The sequence below is a fragment of the Asterias amurensis genome, chromosome 1, assembly GCF_032118995.1.
Source record: "Asterias amurensis chromosome 1, ASM3211899v1".
Classification (NCBI taxonomy): Eukaryota; Metazoa; Echinodermata; class Asteroidea; order Forcipulatida; family Asteriidae; genus Asterias; species Asterias amurensis.
This window is the reverse complement of record NC_092648.1, coordinates 34845830-34868542: the sequence shown is the minus strand read 5'-3', so window position 1 is coordinate 34868542 and position 22713 is coordinate 34845830. Positions and strand designations below refer to the sequence as shown.

At 38.6% G+C, this 22713-nt stretch overlaps 1 protein-coding gene across 1 annotated transcript; it reads right to left on the bottom strand.

Annotated features, from left to right (window-relative positions):
- Nucleotides 1-13332: 13332 nt before the first annotated feature.
- LOC139944007 (cholesterol 24-hydroxylase-like) lies at nt 13333-19254 on the bottom strand. The gene is made up of 5 exons (XM_071940975.1): nt 19171-19254; nt 18772-18882; nt 17939-18024; nt 14220-14286; nt 13333-13500 (listed from the first exon to the last, which is right to left on the bottom strand). The coding sequence occupies exons 1-5, from the start codon at nt 19252-19254 to the stop codon at nt 13333-13335; spliced, it is 516 nt and encodes a 171-aa protein (XP_071797076.1).
- Nucleotides 19255-22713: the final 3459 nt, after the last annotated feature.

Genomic DNA, 22713 nt, shown 5'->3' with positions numbered 1-22713 from the left:
TACCGTGTCCATGGCGAACACAAACTTTTTCTACACAACTGCTGATGACGTCAGGTGAAACGGGTCAATAACTCTGTGGTGTAGAGCAAAACAGTCAGTCGACTCCGCACGGCGCTAAAATCGACTACTTTCGCTTGGGGTGCGCAGGCTCGGCATGACGTAATACTACCGTATTTGGTAATCTGGAGTTCTGAGTACGCCGGAGCTCCGAGACCGCCACACCGGCAGGGGTAGGGGGACACTTTTATTTAACTGTTGCTATATGGGACGGGATCAGGGATAACGGAGGCAGGCTTTAGAGCACGTGGGACGGGGATAGGAAAGGGGCAGGGGAAGGGGGAACGGCACCTTTTATTTAACTGTTGCTATATGGGACGGGATCATGGAGAACGGAGTCAGACATTAGAGCACGCGGGGCTGGGAGAGGAAGGGGCAGGGGGACGGGGTAATGGCATCTATCACGCATCTCCATTTTTCAGGACACATGCATCCGTCCTCAAGCAAATTATGACAAATTGAATAAAACACGCCTTAAATTAAAGGGACACACCGGCTCACCGTTTACGCAATTTAGGGCTGTATAATCATAAATAATGTTTTTATAGATAGTTGCTGTAAACAAAAATCATTATTCACAAAATTATTATTCACCTGTTCTTTTTTCGATCGGGGGCTCCGTTTTTGTATCCTTCTTTTCTTTTTCATAAAACATTTTTTAAGCTATTCGCACAATAACACTGTCAATATAACAAAATGCGGTATTCCTACGTTTTGACATCATCAATATTTTTGTATTGTTACCTGAAAACTCCTAGCAAAAAGAAATTAGGAGCCATGAAACAAAGCAGAGCATAATATTGGAACGTTGCGATCATAAGAAATAACGGATTCGACACGAGGTGTACCGACTGACAAACCCAAACCCCTCCCAAGCTCACGGCGAGACCCGCAAGCTGGGAGTTCATAGCGCCCGGAATTACACCTCCAGCCCCCCACGAGATCACGAGATACGGCATATGCGGTACGTGATATGCCCCGAGGCTTACGTTCCGATTGCTCCACGCCGTGGGGCCATATAACAAGTTCCGTTACACGGACTCTTTGAATGCGAATCTTACGTTAGATTTTTCACCATTATTTACATTTTGTAGCGATAATTTGAATACATGATCTTTTTCGCCAATTACTCGTTAATAATTTTGTAAAAAAAAAGATTTAAATTTGGTTTGTGAGATACTTTTATACGGCTGAAAGTAAAACTAGCCCGGAAGGTCACGTGATTGTTTGTACCACTTTTTGGTTAAAACAATCACGTGACCTTCGTTTTTGTTTTAAAATGCTCGAAAGCGGCCAAATTTGATGATTTTTTTAGGGACTGTTCTTCTTCAGTCCTGGAAGACCGTTGAATTCATTTCTGAGTCTGTTTTGTAGCCCAAATAGCCCAATTCGGCCGGTGTGTCCCTTTAAAAGTTTACATAATTATGGGGACATTAATTTTTATTTTAAAACTCGTGACATCTACACCACTTTTGTTCCCCTCCCCTTCCACAAACACACGACTTTCTTTGTAGTTCGGACAAACTGAGTAGAACATGCCTTAAAAGTTTACGTATTTGGCTTTGGTTACCGTTACTTTAACAACCAGCCGAAGTTTGTACACTAAATTTCCAGTTATTCATTAAATTATGAAGTCATTGGATTGGTTTTGTGCAAAAAATGACAGCTTGCATGTGTCACACATGTGCTTAACAATATCTTTAAAACGCAATTTGATGGGTGTTTCCTGAATATTGTTATTCTTTTTAAAGTGACAGTTGACAGTAAAACTAACACTTACACTGATTTCTTGATGTGAGCTGATGATGTCATCGCAACTTTACTGTCGTCACGTGGTCATTGTGTACGATCACCCCCATGCACTATGATCAGATCATCAACAGTGCACATTGTTATGCGTATCGGGTATTCAGTTGTGCTAGCTGCCCAGTTTACCTGTCTAACTGGACCCGCAGTACATGAATTTACACAACAACAAAAAAAACATTGCAAAAACGCGTACAAGTGCGCGAACGGGGGATAATAAATGAGACGGGAACAAAATTAATCCGACTGACAAATAATACAAAACGGGGAAAAAACAGGACGCGAAAATAATGACCAGGACGGAACAAAATTACCGAGGCTGGGAAATAATACGGGAAAGGGAAAAGGAGAAAAGGGACTAATAATAATACGGGACAGGAAAAAAAATAAACTGAACGGGGAAAAAAATAAACGAAACGGAGTACAAACAAGGACACGGTAATTGGTATTGTGACGTCACTCTTTGCTTAGCAATTAAAATTGATACAAAGTTAAGATCAATCTTAGTGCTTTGTGAAATCGAAATTGAAACAGCGCGGAAATCTAGCGGGACCCGCAGTTAGCGCGGGTTTCCCGCTAGTGCCCGAACTCATGTTTTCAAGTTTCACGCGGGTCCCGCTAGTGGTTGTTTCCATTGTACCCCGTTGGTAAGTGGAGTGACGTTATGAGTCACGACGAACTTTTTAGTGCTTTGTGAAATCGTGGACTTGCCCGTCTTTTTTCCATTTTTTTTTTATTAGTCGGTCCCATCTATGTTTTTCAGTTTTGCACGGGTCCTGCTGCAGTGGTTGTTATTATACTCCTGTCCTGTCTATCGTCCTCAAGTCCATTTTTTTTTGTTTCCTTTCCAAATTATATCCCAGCCCCGTTCATTTGTTCATGGCATTTTATTTTGCCGTTCCTACCATGTGCCCCCTCCTTCTCCCGCCCCATCTAACCAGCACCTCAGTGCCTCCCCGTCCCCGCGATCCCATGCGTTGGCATTGTTCTATGCTTGCCACTGTTTGACATGGCCATAACTCATTTATTTTCTTCTAGTTGAGTGCAGCAGATCAATCTACTGTTTTTCCCAAATCTCGTTTATACCCGTTTAATTGTTTCCCTTCAGTGTTTGCCGGGCCCCCGTTTTATTGCTAGAGCAAACTGTGTAGTCTAATTCCTAACACAAGGAAGGAAGAATAAACACCATAGCGATGATAGTATAAAGGCCTCTTCATGATACGATGGTCATACAAAGAACCAGCAAAACTAAACGTTAAAACAACCTGGTATATCGGTCATTCCAAGTCAGGCCATGGTCAGACCAACTCACTTTTTTACCTCATGTCTTCCGATTTTGATAACAATTGTTGTGCTTGTAGGTCCTTATGAGCAATGAATGCACACAAATTTTCAGCCCGATCCGACTTTCCATGTGGTCAGGGCAGAACCCACTAAAATCTGACATTTTTAGGGTAAAATACCACCTTTTTGGTAAAAATATGTCATAACCATGTCAATTTTTACCACATGTATATGCAATTTTGGTATCAAAATGATAAGAATTGCATGCTCAAATCAATTCTCTTAGTCAATTTTTTTTTTCTGAAATTAATGTAGGTCACTGAATTCTTTAATATGTTATTGTGACCTTTGACCCAGTTATTGCAATAATGTATCATTCCAAAAAATCAACGAAATAAAAATCATTAAAAAAAAAACTATTGCGTTATATACTGTGCGAATATTGCATTTTATATAACATCCAAGCAGATCCTTGCCATTTGATTTGGGGATTGTCCGTCACGTGATAGCAAATAAAAGTACCATTGCACGCTGAGTCACTCACCGTGCTTTTTCGTTCCATCCGAAAAGTACCATTGCACGTAGCCCTGGCTGGCGGCCTTACACTTTCGTATTGTACTACAGTGACGTCCTGGACATCAGGGTACATTTCTGGGGCGGAAAATTTTACAGACTCACACTCCATGGCAGCATATATTTTTCTGCGGTGGGTTTTGGTCGTCATATGTTCTTCACAAATTCGTCATTTTCATGAAATAATGCAGCTCCCAACGTTAAGAAATTCAAATTTTTGTTCGTACTCCTCACAGTCTGCCGTGTGTACGCAAGACGCACAACGCACAAATATTGCGTTGCATTTGCGTGTTATAACGCTGTGCAGTCAAGATAATGGTGACCAAGAATTCATGCGTCTTGCACGCGAATGTATACGCGTACGCACGGCAACATACAACACTGTGAGAAAACGATCAAAACGGGAATTTTATGTTGGGAGCTGCATTATTTCACAAAAATGACGGATTCGTGAGGAATATATGAGGCGTAGGCTACTGAATGTGATCTTCGGCAATACGCTGCCGCGTGCTGTGCAGTAGTTACACTATCGTAGGACATAAGTTATGAACGCTGGCAACACGCTAAGCATTCGTTATGGAAACGTTCTGTGAAAAATTACTAACACTGAATGCATACGTCCAACTCGTTATGAATACGCTTTCAGTGAAAAATATCCATCAATAGTTCAGGGTATTAATAACGGGAGTCGACGACCAGACGATTAGGGAGGCAAATCGTGTACACTTACCTTTTCCGCTTTGGTCCAGGAACATGGCTGTACTTCAAATGCACGTAATGAAGATATAAAACATATGCAACAAAAAGACTACCAAATACTACCAGGGGAAATCTCACAAGCGAAGCTAGCAAGAGGTTCAGAAAGATCATCTTATCTGCTTTCGAATACCCGTGCAAAATGACCAAATGATAGTCTTACTTGTAAACGTACTCTACGGCCTGCATGACCGCCAGTGCAGCTAATAAATAAACCATAATATATGATAAGCTATAAAACTTCTCACACTTGATGACCAACCACCTTGGCGCTTCGGTTTGGGTCAGCCGAGAAATTATGCAATGGTAAAAAAATACCAGCATCTTACTCAAAATAGTTATTTGCATAAAACCTTTCTTGGTGACGAGTAATGGGGAGAGGTTGGTGGTATAAACGTTGTGTGAAACGGCTCCCTCTGAAGTGCCATAGTTTTGGAGAATGAAGTAATTTTCCAAGAATTTGATTTCGAGACCTCAAGTTTAGAACTTGAGGTCTCGAAATCAACCATCTAAACGCACACAACTTCGTGTGACAATGGTGTTTTCTTCTTTCATTATTATCTCGCAACTTTGATGACCGATTGAGCTCAAATTTTCACAGGTTTGTTATTTTATGCATATGTTGAGATACACCAACTGTGAAGGCTAGTCTTTGACAATTACCAATAGTGTCCACTGCCTTTAAGATGCTGAATAAGCCATTGGACACTTTCGGTAAACATTGCTATGTATGGCCCACAACTTATATATAAGATAACAAACCCGTGAAAATTTAGGCTCAATCGGTCGTCGGAGTCGGGAGAAAATAACGGGAAAACCACCCCTTGTTTCCGCACGTTTCGCCGTGTCATGACACGTGTTTAAAATAAATCCGTAAATCTCGATATCGAGAATTTTTCTCAAAAAGTAAAGCATTCCATGGAATAACATTTCAAGACAAGTCTTTCACCATTACCTTCTGTAAACCCTGTATTGGTTATTTGTAAATCTTGGAACTTTTTTTTCTGTTCCGAAAGTGTATAATGGCTCTAAAACATTATTTATTTTATTCATAACGGAGAATTTAATTACTCCCCGAAGAATTCGTTTGTATATTGATATAAGAGGAAACTATATATAAGTAATTAGTAAACTTGCGGGTACAACCATGTGTAAATCAATTAGAGTGTTGGCTCTGAAAAGAGCCAGTTGGGTTTCGGCGTTTCGAACAGTATACTCTGGGCCCAAATTCATAGAGCTGCTTAAGCAAAAAAATTGCTTAAGCACGAAAATAGCTTGCTTATTTTACACATGTTACTGGCAAAAATTTCATGACATGTACATTGCTCGTGACTAATATTACGCTGTTGTTTTACTTAGCATACATTTGAGTGGAGTCTTAGCCGGTAATCTGAACTCAGAAATGGAAATCGGATCTTACAATTCAATAACATGTTTCAAGTACTATGGGGAAATAAGACCAGGGCCCAATTTCAAAGAGCTGCTTAAGCACAAAATTTTGCTTAAGCAAAAAAATCCTTGCTTAGTAAAATCAGATTACCGGCCAAGACTCCACTCAATTGTTATGCTTAGTGAACAACAGCTAAATACCAGTCACAATCGATGTATATGACATACATTTTTGCCAGTAGCATGTGTAAAATAAGCGAGCTGTTCGTGCTTAAGCAAATGCTTAAGCAGCTCTATGAAATTGACCACAGTGCAAACAGTTTAGCACACCATGTCCTAAGAATGTGCGTGTTTGTACCATTATTATTCAGTAAAAGTAAAAAATAAACAACTTTACATGAAATCATGAAGAGGCACCTTCAAAATCATAACCACTCTAAGAACGAGACGGTAAGTTTCAACAGTTTGAATTAAAACCCGAGGACCTTCTTTGTGGAAATATTAAGACTGCAATGATAATGAATTTGCAATCCAACAACAAAATGTCTTTGCTTAATAAAGAAATTGAGACTTGGTTTATTTACCAATAGGAATGGAATTGCTTCAATCGAAACTCAACATTTATTTATAACACGGTGTTTCAATTTTAGTCAAATGTTATCTCCAATACTTTTGTAAGAGGTTGAATAATATTAACTTACCCATTAACACCAATGAGGTTTACAAAATTACAAAAAAAATATTCTTTTGAAACTTTGCACACAGTATTCACTATCAACTTAAAGACCATTGTGCCACAACAACCACATCACAATACTTAACAAAATTATCAAGTTTAAAAAAATAGAGGAATAAAGTTGTCTATGTATTCAGGATTACAATAAAAATTTACATACTGTCACCTAGAAATTAGAAAAAGTAATTCTGGAATCTGATTTTGCAGAAATGTACTTATAAAGTACTCAGACTCGTACTCTTCAGATCCAAGTGCCTGGTACTCGGCTGTTGAACTCTGTACTCGGATTACTACTTTGTTTATACCTGGACACTTGAACCGATGGCCCAAGTACTCGTACTCGAATAGTATTACACTCACTGAATTGTACCCAAACACAACACTGTCATCATTATCTAAATTACAATACACATTTCGGTAAGCCTTCTGATGATACAGTCATGCAGCGAGACCATGTATTAAACATCTGACATCAGGGGACCAGTCTAGGCTAGGGCTAGCCTGAACATCTGGTGTCACACTTCCTGTTATGCGAACCCCTTATGGATAACGAAAGAGGACCAGGCTAGGCTAGGGCTAGCCTGAACATCTGGTGCCACACTTCGTGGCATGTAAATCCTTATGGATAACGAAAGAGGACCAGTCTAGGCTAGGGCTAGCCTGAACATCTGGTGTCACACTTCCCGGCATGCGAACCCTTATGGATAAGGAAATCATGGGATGGGCTCAGCCGGAGGCAAAGCTGTAGCCGAAGCCGGAGCCAAAGCCAGAGCCAAAACCATGTTGTAAAAAGAGGGTCATATGGTTGAACCATAGAGGAAACTATGATGTAACAGACCTTGTTGCAGAGCTACTCTTTACAAGAAATTATTGCACAAAATACCGACAATTAAAGCAAAACCAGGTTGGAATCATCCATAGTATACATCCTTGTGAAATGGAGCGAGTCAAATTTCGGCTTAGACAAAAAAATACCAGAGAACAGCTGATAAATATATTTAATTAAATGTCACCATAACAACAGCAAATGAGCGTTGAGGTAAAGCAACATTACAAGGTTCGGAGCTTGGTAATGCACTTTGACAATGAAGGCTTGGGACTTAACTGTCGGTGATATGGGTTCGAGTCAGAACTACAATCTTTGACTACATGATAATAAAGAAACTTGCTCTTTCTGTACTCTGTCACCTCATTAGCTGTAATAGCTGTAATTCCCCACAGAACAGGACCAAATTTTATGAGCTGCTTTTAAAAGCACAAAAAGTAGCCAAGTACAAAACAAGTTGTTGAATGAAGCTACCAACAAAAGTACCATGTCACATGTACAATTTGTGAATGGTACCCTGCTTATGTTTGCTTAGAAAAAATGTGTTAAAGGCAGTGGACACTATTGGTAATTACTCAATATATTTATTAGCATAAATCCTTTCTTGGTGACGAGAAATGGGAAGAGGTTGATGGTATAAAACATTGTGGGAAACGGCTCACTCTGAAGTGCCATAGTTTTCGAGAAAGAAGTAATTTTCCACGAATTTGATTTCGAGACCTCAGGTTTAGAACTTGAGGTCTCGAAATCAACCATCTAAACGCACACAACTTCGTGTGACAATGGTGTTTTCTTCTTTCATTATTATCTCGCAACTTTGATGACCGATTGAGCTCAAATTTTCACAGGTTTGTTATTTTGAGTTGAGATACACCAACTGTGAAGGCTAGTCTTTGACAATTACCAATAGTGTCCACTGCCTTTAAGCATAATTCTCTACTTATGCAGCTATATGGAATTGGGCCCTGGGCTGGCCTAGTGGTAGGGCAGCCTAGGACATGGTTCCGGTGTAAAAGTTCTGGACCCAGTTTCATACATCTGGACAATTCCAAGCAAACAGGGACATAGACCCAAAAAATCAAATTCACCCCTGAACTTCCTTTTTATTTCTAAGTTATTGCTATCGAATGTAAGGACCAGGAAAATAACTTCTTTAGTAAAATAGTTATTGTTTTCTATGTATGTCACATTTCTTCCTTGTTATGTTTGGCTTTATACAAAATCGAATATTTATGTGCATTGTTTTCATTTGTTTGCATTTTTCCCATAAAAAAAACAGTTTTACAAAATGTCCATGCAATTTTATGACCTTATACCTTCAAACAAAAACAATATCTGCCCATGACTTTTCTTTAAGATTTGTAGGTGCTCAGTTGTTGGATGCAGAGAGGTATGAAATGCGAGTGATTTACACATTTTCATTTTTTCTGCATTTTTTTGTATTAGGCCTATACAAATTATTGTATTTAAAGGAACACGTTGCCTTGGATCGGTCGAGTTGGTCTTTGGAAAGCGTTTGTGTTAATTTGTTATACAAATCATATGATTAGAAAGATATTTTAAAAGTAGAATATAATGATCCACACAAGTATCACTCGAAACTGCGTGATTTTCTTTTTACCTCGTCGACAAACACGGTCGGTCATTTATGGGAGTCAAATTTTTGAAATGTACTTTAGAAATGGCGTTGACTGGCAAAATGAGACGGAAGCGTTACATTGAAAAAAACGAAAGCAGCAGGAAAGTATGATGATCACAAGAACACAGGGAAACTTCCAGTAAAAGCAAACAAAAAAGAAAAGCTTCCTTTCGATGCATGGGCAGATACACTAGAGGGATTCGCATGATTCTGGGAGAATCTTCGGCCGTCCTCCTATAGGCCGGAGGCACCATTTTGCCAAAGTCATCCTGGTTAAATTTTCCTTGGTCGATTGTGAACAAAACTGTGAATGTGTGACCTATGTCATGCTCATGAATATTAAGTGTTGTTTAATTTTCCTAATACCATTGTGTTAGTGCCTTATATTGAGTAATGCCAAACCAATTGCTCGGATAATTTCATTACAGTTCATTGTTTTGTAAATATTTCAGTAAAATACATTTTGTTTATTGTAGTTAGTATTTTGAGCACTCAGCTCCTTTAAAAATGTTTAGAAGGTTGTTTTAAAAAGACTTGGCCAAGACTTGATCAGAATTGTGGAGGAAAAGCTTCATTTTGTGCACAACACAATGAGCGGATAAAGTGAAATGCGAGTGACGGAAATGCGAGTGACGGCCCTTTTCCCCCTCTAACTAAAATACAGTTTATTGTTTTAGATTCCCCTCTAACTAAAATACAGTTTATTGTTTTAGATTCTTTGTTACCCTCTTTTATACTGCGTATAGGGTAGGTGTTTAGTACATATATTTCTTTTAGGAAAGCTTATACTCCTGTGCGATCTCTCTGATCTTCCAATACATACATGCTTTAAGTTACTAAGAGTAGCAAGTCATGGGGCGATAGGTCTTTTTCCCATGCTGGACCCACACTCTGGAATGAATTGCCTCTACAAATCCCCACATTTCTAATATTAATACTTTCAAGATTAAGTTGAAAACCACTTTGTTAATTATTATTATTATTATTATTATTATTATTATTATTATTATTATTATTGTTGTTGTTGTTGTTGTTGTTGTTGTTGTTGTTGTTGTTGTTGTTGTTGTTGTTGTTGTTGTTGTTGTTGTTGTTGTTGTTGTTGTTGTTGTTGTTGTTGTTGTTGTTGTTGTTGTTGTTGTTGTTGTTGTTGTTGTTGTTGTTGTTGTTGTTGTTGTTGTTGTTGTTGTTGTTGTTGTTGTTGTTGTTGTTGTTGTTGTTGTTGTTGTTGTTGTTGTTGTTGTTGTTGTTGTTGTTGTTGTTGTTGTTGTTGTTGTTGTTGTTGTTGTTGTTGTTGTTGTTGTTGTTGTTGTTGTTGTTGTTGTTGTTGTTGTTGTTGTTGTTGTTGTTGTTGTTGTTGTTGTTGTTGTTGTTGTTGTTGTTGTTGTTGTTGTTGTTGTTGTTGTTGTTGTTGTTGTTGTTGTTGTTGTTGTTGTTGTTGTTGTTGTTGTTGTTGTTGTTGTTGTTGTTGTTGTTGTTGTTGTTGTTGTTGTTGTTGTTGTTGTTGTTGTTGTTGTTGTTGTTGTTGTTGTTGTTGTTGTTGTTGTTGTTGTTGTTGTTGTTGTTGTTGTTGTTGTTGTTGTTGTTGTTGTTGTTGTTGTTGTTGTTGTTGTTGTTGTTGTTGTTGTTGTTGTTGTTGTTGTTGTTGTTGTTGTTGTTGTTGTTGTTGTTGTTGTTGTTGTTGTTGTTGTTGTTGTTGTTGTTGTTGTTGTTGTTGTTGTTGTTGTTGTTGTTGTTGTTGTTGTTGTTGTTGTTGTTGTTGTTGTTGTTGTTGTTGTTGTTGTTGTTGTTGTTGTTGTTGTTGTTGTTGTTGTTGTTGTTGTTGTTGTTGTTGTTGTTGTTGTTGTTGTTGTTGTTGTTGTTGTTGTTGTTGTTGTTGTTGTTGTTGTTGTTGTTGTTGTTGTTGTTGTTGTTGTTGTTGTTGTTGTTGTTGTTGTTGTTGTTGTTGTTGTTGTTGTTGTTGTTGTTGTTGTTGTTGTTGTTGTTGTTGTTGTTGTTGTTGTTGTTGTTGTTGTTGTTGTTGTTGTTGTTGTTGTTGTTGTTGTTGTTGTTGTTGTTGTTGTTGTTGTTGTTGTTGTTGTTGTTGTTGTTGTTGTTGTTGTTGTTGTTGTTGTTGTTGTTGTTGTTGTTGTTGTTGTTGTTGTTGTTGTTGTTGTTGTTGTTGTTGTTATTATTATTATTGCAATTTATTTGCATGTCCTATTTATGAATTGCGAGTGACGGTCAGATCAAACTTGGTATCGGGTTATTTTTTTTATAACATTAGGTTAATGCCTTACTGAGTCTATCCATACCAAAAATGAAAGAGTAATTCCCAGTATTTAACAAAAATACATAACTAAGCTTGTAAAAGGATGCAAAAAAAGTTAAATGCGAGTGATGCTGGAATGGCCCGTCTGCTCAATAAAAGCACAAGCATATTTTTTTCTTCAGCAGCTCTGGGACCTCGTCTTTATTTCATGACACTGCTTATATCGCATAATTCTGCTCTTAGGGCGCCCTGTAAAGCCTTGGCGGTAAGTTGGGTCCTGCTTGAAATGGTTAAACATCAGTTAAAGGCAGTGGACACTACTGGTGATTACTCAAAATAATTTCTTGGTGACGAGTAATGGGGAGAGGTTGATGGTATAAAACATTGTGAGAAACGGCTCCCTCTGAAGTGCCATAGTTTTCGAGAAAGAAATAATTTTCCACGAATTTGATTTCGAGACCTCAGATTTAGAATTTAAGGTCTTGAAATCAACCATGTAAACGCACTCAACTTCGTGTGACAAGGGTGTTCTTTCTTTCATTATTATCTCGCAACTTCAATGACCGATTGAGCTCAAATTTTCACAGGTTTGTTATTTTATGAGATTAACCAACTGTGAAGGCTAGTCTTGACAATTACCAATAGTGTCCACTGCCTTTAAAACAGCCTCTTACAAGCAGTATGAAACAACCTTTTAAATATATCTTTCAAACTGTACAAAACTGACATTAATATTCCCATGAAATTTTTGGGGGATTGTAGTACTGAAAAAAGGGTTTCCTTGTTAAAGAAAAATACAATTATAAAAGGTTACATCATTGTATGCATTTTGTTTAAATCCTCGTTTTTATTCTCCTTGTGCATTGTATAGTGTGTTATTTTTTTATATGTGCTTTGTTGTGCTTTGTGATTGGTGTGGTGCTTTTTAAAACCTCTACGATCATTGCAATTTCTTCTTTTTAAAGATAAGTAAAGTTTGCTTATGTTGTCTTATGTTCAGCCAAAGTAGGTGTTACGGAATAATACGAAAATAAGGGGCACTGTCGCCATAATAATTGAAGGCTGTGGCTGTAGTAGGTATGAACTGTACCTTCTGTGTAAAATAGTGAAAAACACCACTCTTTACATTTCGAGCTGTGCTCCATACGGCTCTTCAAAAAGAGTGGTGGTTATTTCACGCTTATAGAGGGTTTTCACTCCAGGACAGAGTGAAAAATCACTCAAAAAGATGCAAACTTCAATCTAAAAGAGTGGAAGACCACTCGAAAAAGAGTTGTCTTTCATATGGATCTTCAAAGAGTTCTTTTTTCACTCGTTTACATTAAGAGAGTAACCCAGTAACTGTGACATGCCCTAGCTGCCCTTTGTGATGTGACAGCCAGCATGGACACCTTAGGTAATTCATTGTCAAAGACCAGTATTCTCACTTGGTGTATCAACATATGCATAAAATAACAAATTTGGACTCAAATTGGTCACCCATGTTGCAAGAGAGTAAATTTGTGCGCTTTCAGATGCCTAAAATGGTCTTCAGGAGAGTGGAAGTTTTCATTTGTGAGGTATATGAGAAATAACCTCTTTCTCAAAAAATATGTCACTTCAAAGGGAGCCGTTTCTCACAATGTGTTAAACTATCAAGATGCTCGTTACCAAGTAAATTTTTATGCTAACAGTTTTTGTGGGTACTTATCAATATTGTCTAGTGCCTTTAAATCCACACACCTTAATACACGCCTGCTATGGTAACGACAGTACAGTGTTACAGTTTTTAACACTAACTACATTTCAGGTGGATATTTATTTTAAAAAAGTTAAACACTACAACAAACTCTTTTCTAAAATGGAAATACTTCCTACACTTTTTGGGAAGCTTACTTAGAGTTATAACACCAGAAAAGGAACGAAATAAAAACCAAAAAAAGTATTTGTTGTTATAACATTTCGATTGTACAGAAAAGAAACAAACATCTGTTCTCTAGATTTTTTGTTTCATATTTTACTCAACTTCTTTTATTATGTCAGACATTGGGTATGATGTCAGACCTAGGTGCGGCCGGTTTGACGTATACTCGACACGAATCCTTTGGCTTGCAGGTAACGCTAGCTACACAGTCGAAACTCTGACCTGGCACGAGGTCAAAGGTGAAATTCTTCATCAACTTAGCCATGGCAACCTGAGCCTCAATCTGAGAACATCAAAGTTAACAGTACAAATGACAAATGGCACGCAATAAGATGGAGTGTATATCAAGTAGGAGTAAGTTTTATGTTGAACATTCAACAAGTGACGGGCGTCATTCTCGAGTCCAGTTGTGGTGGGAGTTTGTTTAATTTATGTTCATGAAAATGTAGTTATAGACGAAGAAAAGATCGAAGATGGTATAGAGACGAAGAGAGCGATTCAATGAGAGAGGGTTGAGAGCGGTAGTTTTAATCAAGGAAAGTCGATCTAAATGGTCTGAGTTTGAGCAAGTTTGGAACAAGTTCTCACAGTTTTCTAGCCCCCCCCCCAAAAAAAAAAAAAAAAAAAAAACCCCAAAAAAAACAGAAACAGAAACAGAAGCAGCTGTGTTTAAGGAGTCGGGTGAAAACCGCTGAGTTCGAAACTGACACACCCTAGGTGCCACAATTAACTGGCTTCTTGTCAGGACTTACTAGTCCTTTAGAGACAGCGTACTGTGAAATGGGTCGTATTGAGCTGTCAATACACTGGGTCAGTCAAGCCAGTGGTGATGGGAAAACATACCCAGCCGGTATCGTACAGCCCTTGGGCGGAGGTTGTTGATGATGGTTGGAATTAGTATATATGACGGATTATTCAATATATTGTAGCTCTTAATTTTGTAAGAAGTGGAAACACAACAGAGATAGAGATCCAAGTTGCCCTTATAAAAGTATTACTCACCATAGCAAACTGCTTCCCGATACACTTCCTTGGACCCAGGGAGAACGGGATGTACATGTTATTGTGGCTAATGACAAAACAAAACATTAGGCATAGCATTAGAGGAAGGTATTTTGTTTTATTTCGTATGACTACAGTCATTCTAATCTGGCAGTTTTCAAACCCATCAAACTCTGATGTTTCTGTTGAGCTGAGTGTGGGTTCGAATCCTGGTCGTGACACTTGTGTCCCCAAGCAAGACACTTAACCATTAGATTCTCTCCACCAAGGGGTAAATGGGTACCTGCGAGGGCAGAGATGGTTCTTGTGATTGATTAGCTTATAGTGCGCTACATACTTGGCAGCACAGGCTGTAATAACACCCCACGGAGCTGAGATAGTGGGTGCGTTCGTTTAGCTCCCCTGGGTCGACCCCGGTGCGTGGCGGTGTTTTTTTACCAGGACGAACGTGGGTAGTTATCTGCACACACTCGTCCTGGAAAAAAAATGCCACACACCGGGGTCGACCCAGGGAAGCTAAACGAACGCACCCGTTGTTAAAGTCACCTTGGGTCAATTTCTAGAAATGAGAAATAGATATCTATACTATTAAAAGCGTAACCTGCGCCATCTTGGATTGAAAATTAGAAGGTCCAGTGGTATGGCATCCTTGTGGAATCCAACACGGTTGTTTGTGTGGAATTCAATACGTTTGCGTGGTTTCAGACGTCGGGTTGCAAGTCTGCAAAACCCGGAACCAAACTCGCACTTACAAGTCATGTGATTGGAGGAAGTTTGGGCGGCGACCGTGCGTCAACCACTGGTCGATGTTGTTACCAGACTTCCTAGAAATCTTTCTGACAGGCGACTCATTGGACAGTGTTTCGCAGATGGTGCTCCGGATTGGTTCATTCATTGCCCCTTGCCCGCCCACCCGCCATTCGATCCGCCCTTTTTGGTCAGGTTACTTTCGTGTTGTACTAAGCATGGTTCTCCGGATTGGTTCATTCATTGCCGCGCAGGGTCGAAAGGGTCGAAGAGGCTGGGTGCCAGGACAAAACCGAAACCAATCTCACGAATTTGACCGAATTTGCATTGAATGGATGAAGTACCGTAGATTGATGTTTCGCAGGTGACCATGTGTCAACCACTGGTCGACGTTGTTATCAGACTTCCTAGAAATCCTTATGCGGGTGACTCATTTGTTGAAAAGATTAAATGGAGAATATTTATAAAAAAGCATTCACTTCCAAACGGCATGAGAATTATCATGATGAACAAGGATGTGATCAAACGGAAGCTTAATAATTTGGAAACATTGGGTAGGGCCGGCTATAGGTTGGAAGATGTCTAAGGGAACTTTACAATTAATAACATTTTGGGGGTGGGGGGCCTTACACACAGAGCCATTCTGGTCAGTGTATTGTGAGTGGTGTGTTGTCTGGTTTGAGACAGGCCACCTGTTGCTTGGTGAAGAAGGTCGCCGTGGGACCACTTTAGGTTGACAGTGGGTGGCGACCTTGGACCTTTTGCCAGTAAACTCAAATGGGTACATGAATACCGTTTTAGAATACGGTCTGTTCATGGAGGTATAATGTTGCAGTTTCAGAGTTTAACCATGGAGGTAGAATTGTGAAACCATTCCTTACTCTATGGTGAAACTTAAACACACACGTCAAAGGCTGTTTTGAAGCTGTAAAAAAAGAACTTTGCTTTGCATTTGGTCAAAGTTGTTAAGCAAAACGACATTAAGTTTCCTTTTGAATAAGTCCATTCACAAAATTGGTTAGAGCAGTGTGTCGGTCAGATCTCAGAATAAACATTTTGCCAAATCCATTTTGAAGCCTAATTTAGCCATCGGCCCGTCGGGTTGGTTACTGATGGAGATAATATTAACAAAAGAGACCTCGTGCGGCTGAATGGGGTACATTTTTAGGAGTTTGTCTATTGACCCAAACTGGACGAAACAAACCCTAAACATGACTTGACATGCTTTCTGAAAGTGAAATAAGTTAGAGAAAATTAAGGAGTGGGGACGAGTTTATCGTTTTTATTTAGTTTGTTTGATATAGGGTTCCAGAGATATGGGATGTATGGAGGTTTGTTCCTAGAGCAGCGTGAACATGAACGCGGTCAGAAATTGTGTCGTTTGTCGTTCAAATTTCGCGAGATGCAATAACCCCAAGTGACAATAAAACAAAACCAGACCTGCCAAGTCTCACGCATTAGGCGTGAAACTCACGCATTTGGGCTCTGTCTCACGCTCACACGCACATCAACCATTATTGGGGCGAGATCGGGAAAAAAAAATTAACGACATTTTTTGTACAAAATTTGTACAAACAGAGCGCAAATTTGCAGATTGCGCACGCTTTTGCTCATCCAGTAGGTTCAGCTCAAATTCGGCAGAGCGCAAAACGCTTATTGCGCACAAGTTTGTTCCGATTCTTTTAGCAAATTCGTTGAAATGCGCTCCACTAGCGAAGACACAACAGGCAGAAGAAGTGAGCGATTGATTTTGGACATCATTTTTAGTCTCTTTTTTTCAAGTTTGGAAGGATATAATCTGACACAATCGAACCTCCACATTAACCATCAACATCTCCTGTGCACCTCAAGTGAGTTTTAATTATTCTGAGGAGGCTTTTGATGCATTTTGAAACACTTTTTGTCCACAATTAAATTTCACATTGTCTTATTTATTTATAAATAAAATAAAATAAAAAAAGGTTGGGCGGCGATTTAAAAAGGCCTTCTTAAACTTGCAATTTTTTTTCCGGGGGGATGGGGGTTGAGCTTTGAAAAATCTCACACATAGCTAGCCTCTGGACTTGGCATCTCTGCCTGCAAAACACTTTTTTACGTTCACGTTAAGTGCTTCCGTTATACATGCAGCCTATTGACCAGAAAGCTTACAAGACCAATTCAGAAGAGAATAAACTAAAAAGAGCCCTACGCTTTTACCGCCCCCGCCCCCCCCCCCCCCGAAAAAAAACACAGTAGATAAATTAGATTTGTGGCACACAGCATGTTCCAAAAATTCGCTTTACTTATAGTGCTGTAGCAACGCTATGTATCGTGGGAAGTAAAAATGTCATTTTTGACGATGTTTTTTAAAAAGGAAATGCAAGCATTATGAATGTATATTGAGTGTGTGGAGAAAGTTTTGGTAGTGTAGTACAAAAGAAACTTTAGTTATTGCTGGCTAACGGTCAGTTTCACCTATCAACCCTGATTTGAAAAACGTGTAACGTTAGGGAGGCCCAACATATTAGATCCCTATAAGGATCACGGGGGAGCCTTATAGTTTCTAGATGCATAAGGTACGTTGTCTAACCCAAAACGAGGTGGGTACAGCCACTGCAAGTAGTGGTGGTCTGGTGGACGTGCGAAATAGCTTCATTTTGGGTTAGAATTATGACGCCATGCTTAAATATTGAGAGAGGCGTATAACACCCTCACCCACATTTCGAAATATTTGTGTAAAGGATTTTAATATCCTAGCGGGGTGCCGCGCGAAGCGCGGCATCCCGCTAGTATGTATAAATATTCATTCCAGGTGTCTTTGAGGAATGATTTAAGGCCCAGTGACCTGGGGTAATAATGTTGAAGCGACCATGAGCGTCAATGCGTGACAGACCTGAGCTCTATATGAGGAGCCACTATTATTTCTGAGAAAAGACTCATTTAGTTTGCTCACATAGCAAGGGGTTTTCTCTAAGATTAAAGGCATGTCTTACTTGTCTCCACCTAAGAATCGGCTCGGCATAAATTCTTCTGGGCTTTCGAAATACTCCTTCTGTCTCGCCAGGTTCACAATGCAAATCTTAAGGAGTAGGATATAAGTGATTAGATAATCTTACATTTATGTCATTCAGTTGAACAAAGTTTTAATACGAGGTAATGAGTGAATCAAGAAAAAGTGAAAAGAAAAAAAGACATCTTCACAGTTTGGCAACTCATTTGCTGCCAAACATAAGCACAATTATATCGAACCATTAGCACGATTGCTGTAACTGTGCCACGCTCAGTGGTAAATGTGTAACCACTGTGGCAATCACTCGTGGTGACGTCATGCAGGGGACTTGGGGCTGACCCGGCTGAGCCCCTGGAATGGCGTCACAGCTATTCGAATGTCGACCCGGGGTCGGGGAAGCTGTTCGAACGCACCAACTGTTTAGACACACTGTACTACCAAAATTACGCAACCAAAAAGTATTGTGATGATGATGACGTCAGGTGAATGGGGGTCATGCCCGATAGGCCTTTGCAAAGAATTAAACCAAAATGTAAAATAATGGAATGAATTAGGAAACAAAAAGTGAAAAACCCACATACCGCTCCTAAGAGATCTTTGCACATCTACTTCCCTTGAGTGCTTTAAGTCCAGTTTAAAAACTTATTTGTCAAAATGTTCTGTCTTAATCAGTGTAGAGCTTTCTTAGTGTTCTATTAAATTTTCTATCTGTTGGTGTCTTTACAATTTGGATAGATATGTGCAAGATACAACATATATATTTAATTATTCATATATCTCCATATGAAATAGTAAATAAAAAGGGGAAAAACTCACAATAATAGATGTATTAGCAGGGAGTTTAATGCCGTTCCAGACCACTTCTTTCGGCGTCTTCCTCAGCACAATTGGCACCGGGGAATGGAAACGTAAAGTTTCCTTCAACACCTAAAGGATTCAAACCAAGTTACAGATGGGAAAAAAAGGTGGCTGAATTTTTTCATTTTTTTAAACTTTCATTTTCCGTAAATGAAACCAATAAATCACTTCATCAATTCAGCATATTATTGCAATGAGCCCCCCCCCCCTTTTTTTCTTTTAGAGGTCATTGCTAACAACACCTCACAGACACATTTTCAAGGAAACATTTTGATGAATAGCTAGGTTTGCGGTAACATCAAGGAGCAATCACTCATTGTGCATTATTCAATATACCTTAAATTCATACAAACTTACAGCGGTTGTGTATTTCAGTTTGGATAGGTCTTCAAAGCTGACATATCCATCATCACCAAGCACTGCATCAACTTCAGTCTTCATCCTTATAACAAAAAACATATAAATAAGAGTTAACCACAGAACTGGTGTGACAACCTAACATAATAATGACCACTTTGCATATACCATTTTTTTAGTTTGGTTTATTTATTTATTAAATATTTAACATAAATACATTTTTTAATATTTTTTATTACTTTACAGAAGCTTAATAGTAGACTTGGTACTATTGTTTAATGGCAGCTTATAAGCTAAACCCCAAAACAAACAAGCACACAAAACACTAATAAAGACAACAACCCACATAAATAGATAGATAAGAACCCCCAAAAAACCAAGAACAATAACCCAACATCCAACAAATACCCCCCCCCCAAACAAAAAAAAACACAAAAAAACCCACCCCCCCCCCTAAAAAAAAAAAAAAAAAAAACACCCCCACTAAAACACAAGTTCACATTGCTTTTAAACCGACGAGTGACTTACTTGTACAATATTTCTGGATGTCTCCCAAGCTCCAGCAATGTAGATGCCATAAGACACGCTGTCGTCTCTTGACCTATACAAATAAAAGCAGCAGCAACTGGTAAAAAACACCCCTGAAAGAAAGACTGCGCTGGTATTGACGAAGAGAAAATGGGAGTGGTAACAAAATCAATAATTCCCTATAACAATTAAATTGACCTTCCAGGAAAATATATGACACATGAATGTTGACTGGCATTTGAATTTAAAATATTCAACTCAAAATTGCACCGTTGTCTACTTTTAGTTTTTTTTAGGGGTTATACTTTTGACAACCCCCCCCCCCCCCAAAAAAAAAAAAAAAAAAAAATGTATAACCATAAATACTTACTCAGTATAAGAGCTCTGGAGAGCTGTTGATATACTATAAACAATAATTAGGATCGTCACCCTTTGAATTATTGTACTTTTATATATAGAGAGAGGTAGGTTTTTTACAATTTGAATCTGAGAAAGGCTTCAGGCATGAAGCCTTTCTCAGGCATCTGAAAGCACACAATTTTATGCATCAAAGTTAGTATTCTTTTCATTATTTTCTTGCAACTTTGATGGCCCATGTTCGCAGGTTTGTTATTTTGTGCGCATGTCAGGATATACCAAGTGAGGAAACTATATGCCGGTCGTTGTTTTTCACAGAACTAGGGAAAGTGCTGAGTATACAGTGCAAATTTCCATCTATTAATAAAAATATCTTGCCTGCCAAGAAAAATGTCACACAATGATCGATCATCAACTCCAGGTCTATGACGTTGCTGTCACCAGCTGGCATTGCAGACTGCAGAATATGACTGAGGATGTTGTTGTCCAGTTTCTCGCCTCGTTTAAGCGCTTCCATCTGGCCCATAATACACTGTCGTCCAATCTCCCGCATTCTCTTGGAAGCAGCTCTTCCCTCCCGTCGTAATTTAATATGGTCTTTAATAGGACTAAGCTGAAATACAAATTAAATCACAGACTCCCAATAATTTTGTTTATGTTCAGTACAAACACCCTCAACTCAAACTTCCCCATTTTATGAAAGCCGAGTTTCCTAACAACCATAATAAAGACTTGCTATGCGCACATGTCCACCCTGCTGGGTGTTCAAGGCGCAGTAAAACCGAAAAACAAAACAAAGGAAAACCACAAACAACCAAATAAGTCCTTGGAAACCTGTGAAATAAGAGACGTTTTGAGAAGAGATTTAATTTGTCTAGGTACAAAGACAAGATCACTACATTGATAAATAATTCTGGTTGTGAAGACCAGGACTCTCAGAAAAGTATACTTAATAATCAACCAAAAGCAAACAAAGTCACCTGAAAGTGGTATTTTGTCAAAATAAAGCTTTTGTCAATAATATATGTGTTTTGATGAGTGGAATGTGAATAAACAGTTAATTAAAGGTTACAAAAAAGTTTACAAATTTAAGAGTAGACCCCGACCCAAGAGGGCGCTGTTCGTGACGTCAATCGAGGCGCGATATTTGAAGAGAAAATGCTGCACAGCGCTGAAAAGACGCCGGACCGGACCACTAGGCACTATTGCTCTTGTGAGTCTGACCAGTCTTTAGTTGTTTTATTGCATCAAGCAGCAATACACTTGGTCGGCATTGCCGGAAAAATGAAGAAAACAACTTTTTCGAAACGTACAAAGTCAATGACTTGGACTTGCATGTACTTTGCATTGTGTTTACTCTACGCATCAAGGCAAAGTCTGTCTCGATTGAAGTCACAAAAGGGGTAGGCGGAGTCAACCCCCAAACAACTTTAACTGTTTTTAAACATATAAATCGTAACAAACAATTACTTAAAAATATTGTTTTATTGTTACTAAACATATACTCGTATTATTGAAAAAATAACAATTATATTTCAAGGTGACTTTAAAGCACACACATTGTGTAACAAGGGTGTTTTTCTTTCACGATTCTCGTTCAACTTCGATGACCAATTGAGTCCAAATTTTCACAGATTTGTTATTTTATTCATTTTTGGGATACACAAGGTGATAATACTGGTCTTTGACAATTACCCATGGTGCTTTTAACTGATATAAAAATTTACATGAAGGAAACAAAACCACCCAGCTATATTAAAGTCACCTGTAGGTGGTATTTTTTCAAAATAAAGCTTTTGTCACTAATATATGTGTTTTGATGAGTGGAATGTGAATAAACAGTTAACTAAAGTTTGTAAGAGGCTGTTTTAAAGGCAGTGGACACTATTGGTAATTGTCAAAGACTAGCCTTCACAGTTGGTTAATCTCATAAAATAACAAACCTGTGAAAATTTGAGCTCAATCGGTCATTGAAGTTGCGAGATAATAATGAAAGAAAGAACACCCTTGTCACACGAAGTTGTGTGCGTTTACATGGTTGATTTCAAGACCTAAAGTTCTAAATCTGAGGTCTCGAAATCAAATTCGTGGAAAATTATTTCTTTCTCGAAAACTATGGCACTTCAGAGGGAGCCGTTTCTCACAATGTTTTATACCATCAACCTCTCCCCATTACTCGTCACCAAGAAAGGTTTTATGCCAATAATTATTTTGAGTAATTACCAAAAGTGTTAGAAGAAAATATGCTTGTGCTTTTATTAAGCAGACGGGCCATTCCAGCGTCACTCGCATTTCACTTTTTTTGCATCCTTTTACAAGCTTAGTTATGTATTTTTGTTAAATACTGGGAATTACTCTTTCATTTTTGGTATGGATAGACTCAGTAAGGCATTAACCTAATGTTATAAAAAAAATAACCCGATACCAAATTTGATCTGACCGTCACTCGCAATTCATAAATAGGACATGCAAATAAATGTCTTGGTTTTATTTGAAAAGTTTCCCCAAATCAAATGTACTACAACCAAATTGCTATAATAATAATAATAATAATAATAATAAAGAATATTTAAAAGGCGCCAAAATCCACCAAAATGAGGTGCTCAAGGTGCACAGTAGGGGGAACCACACACAGCAAGGAAAATAAGACAAATAGAC

Excerpts from the sequence above, each read along its gene's own strand:
- LOC139944007 (XM_071940975.1), bottom strand. The coding sequence starts at position 19,254 with ATGAAGACTGAAGTTGATGCAGTGCTTGGTGATGATGGATATGTCAGC. Across the intron at positions 18,883-19,170 it reads AACTGAAATACACAACCGCT|GTGTTGAAGGAAACTTTACG; the intron begins GTAAGTTTGTAT and ends TGAATCCTTTAG. Across the intron at positions 14,287-17,938 it reads CGATTCTTAGGTGGAGACAA|CCACAATAACATGTACATCC; the intron begins GTAAGACATGCC and ends TTTTGTCATTAG.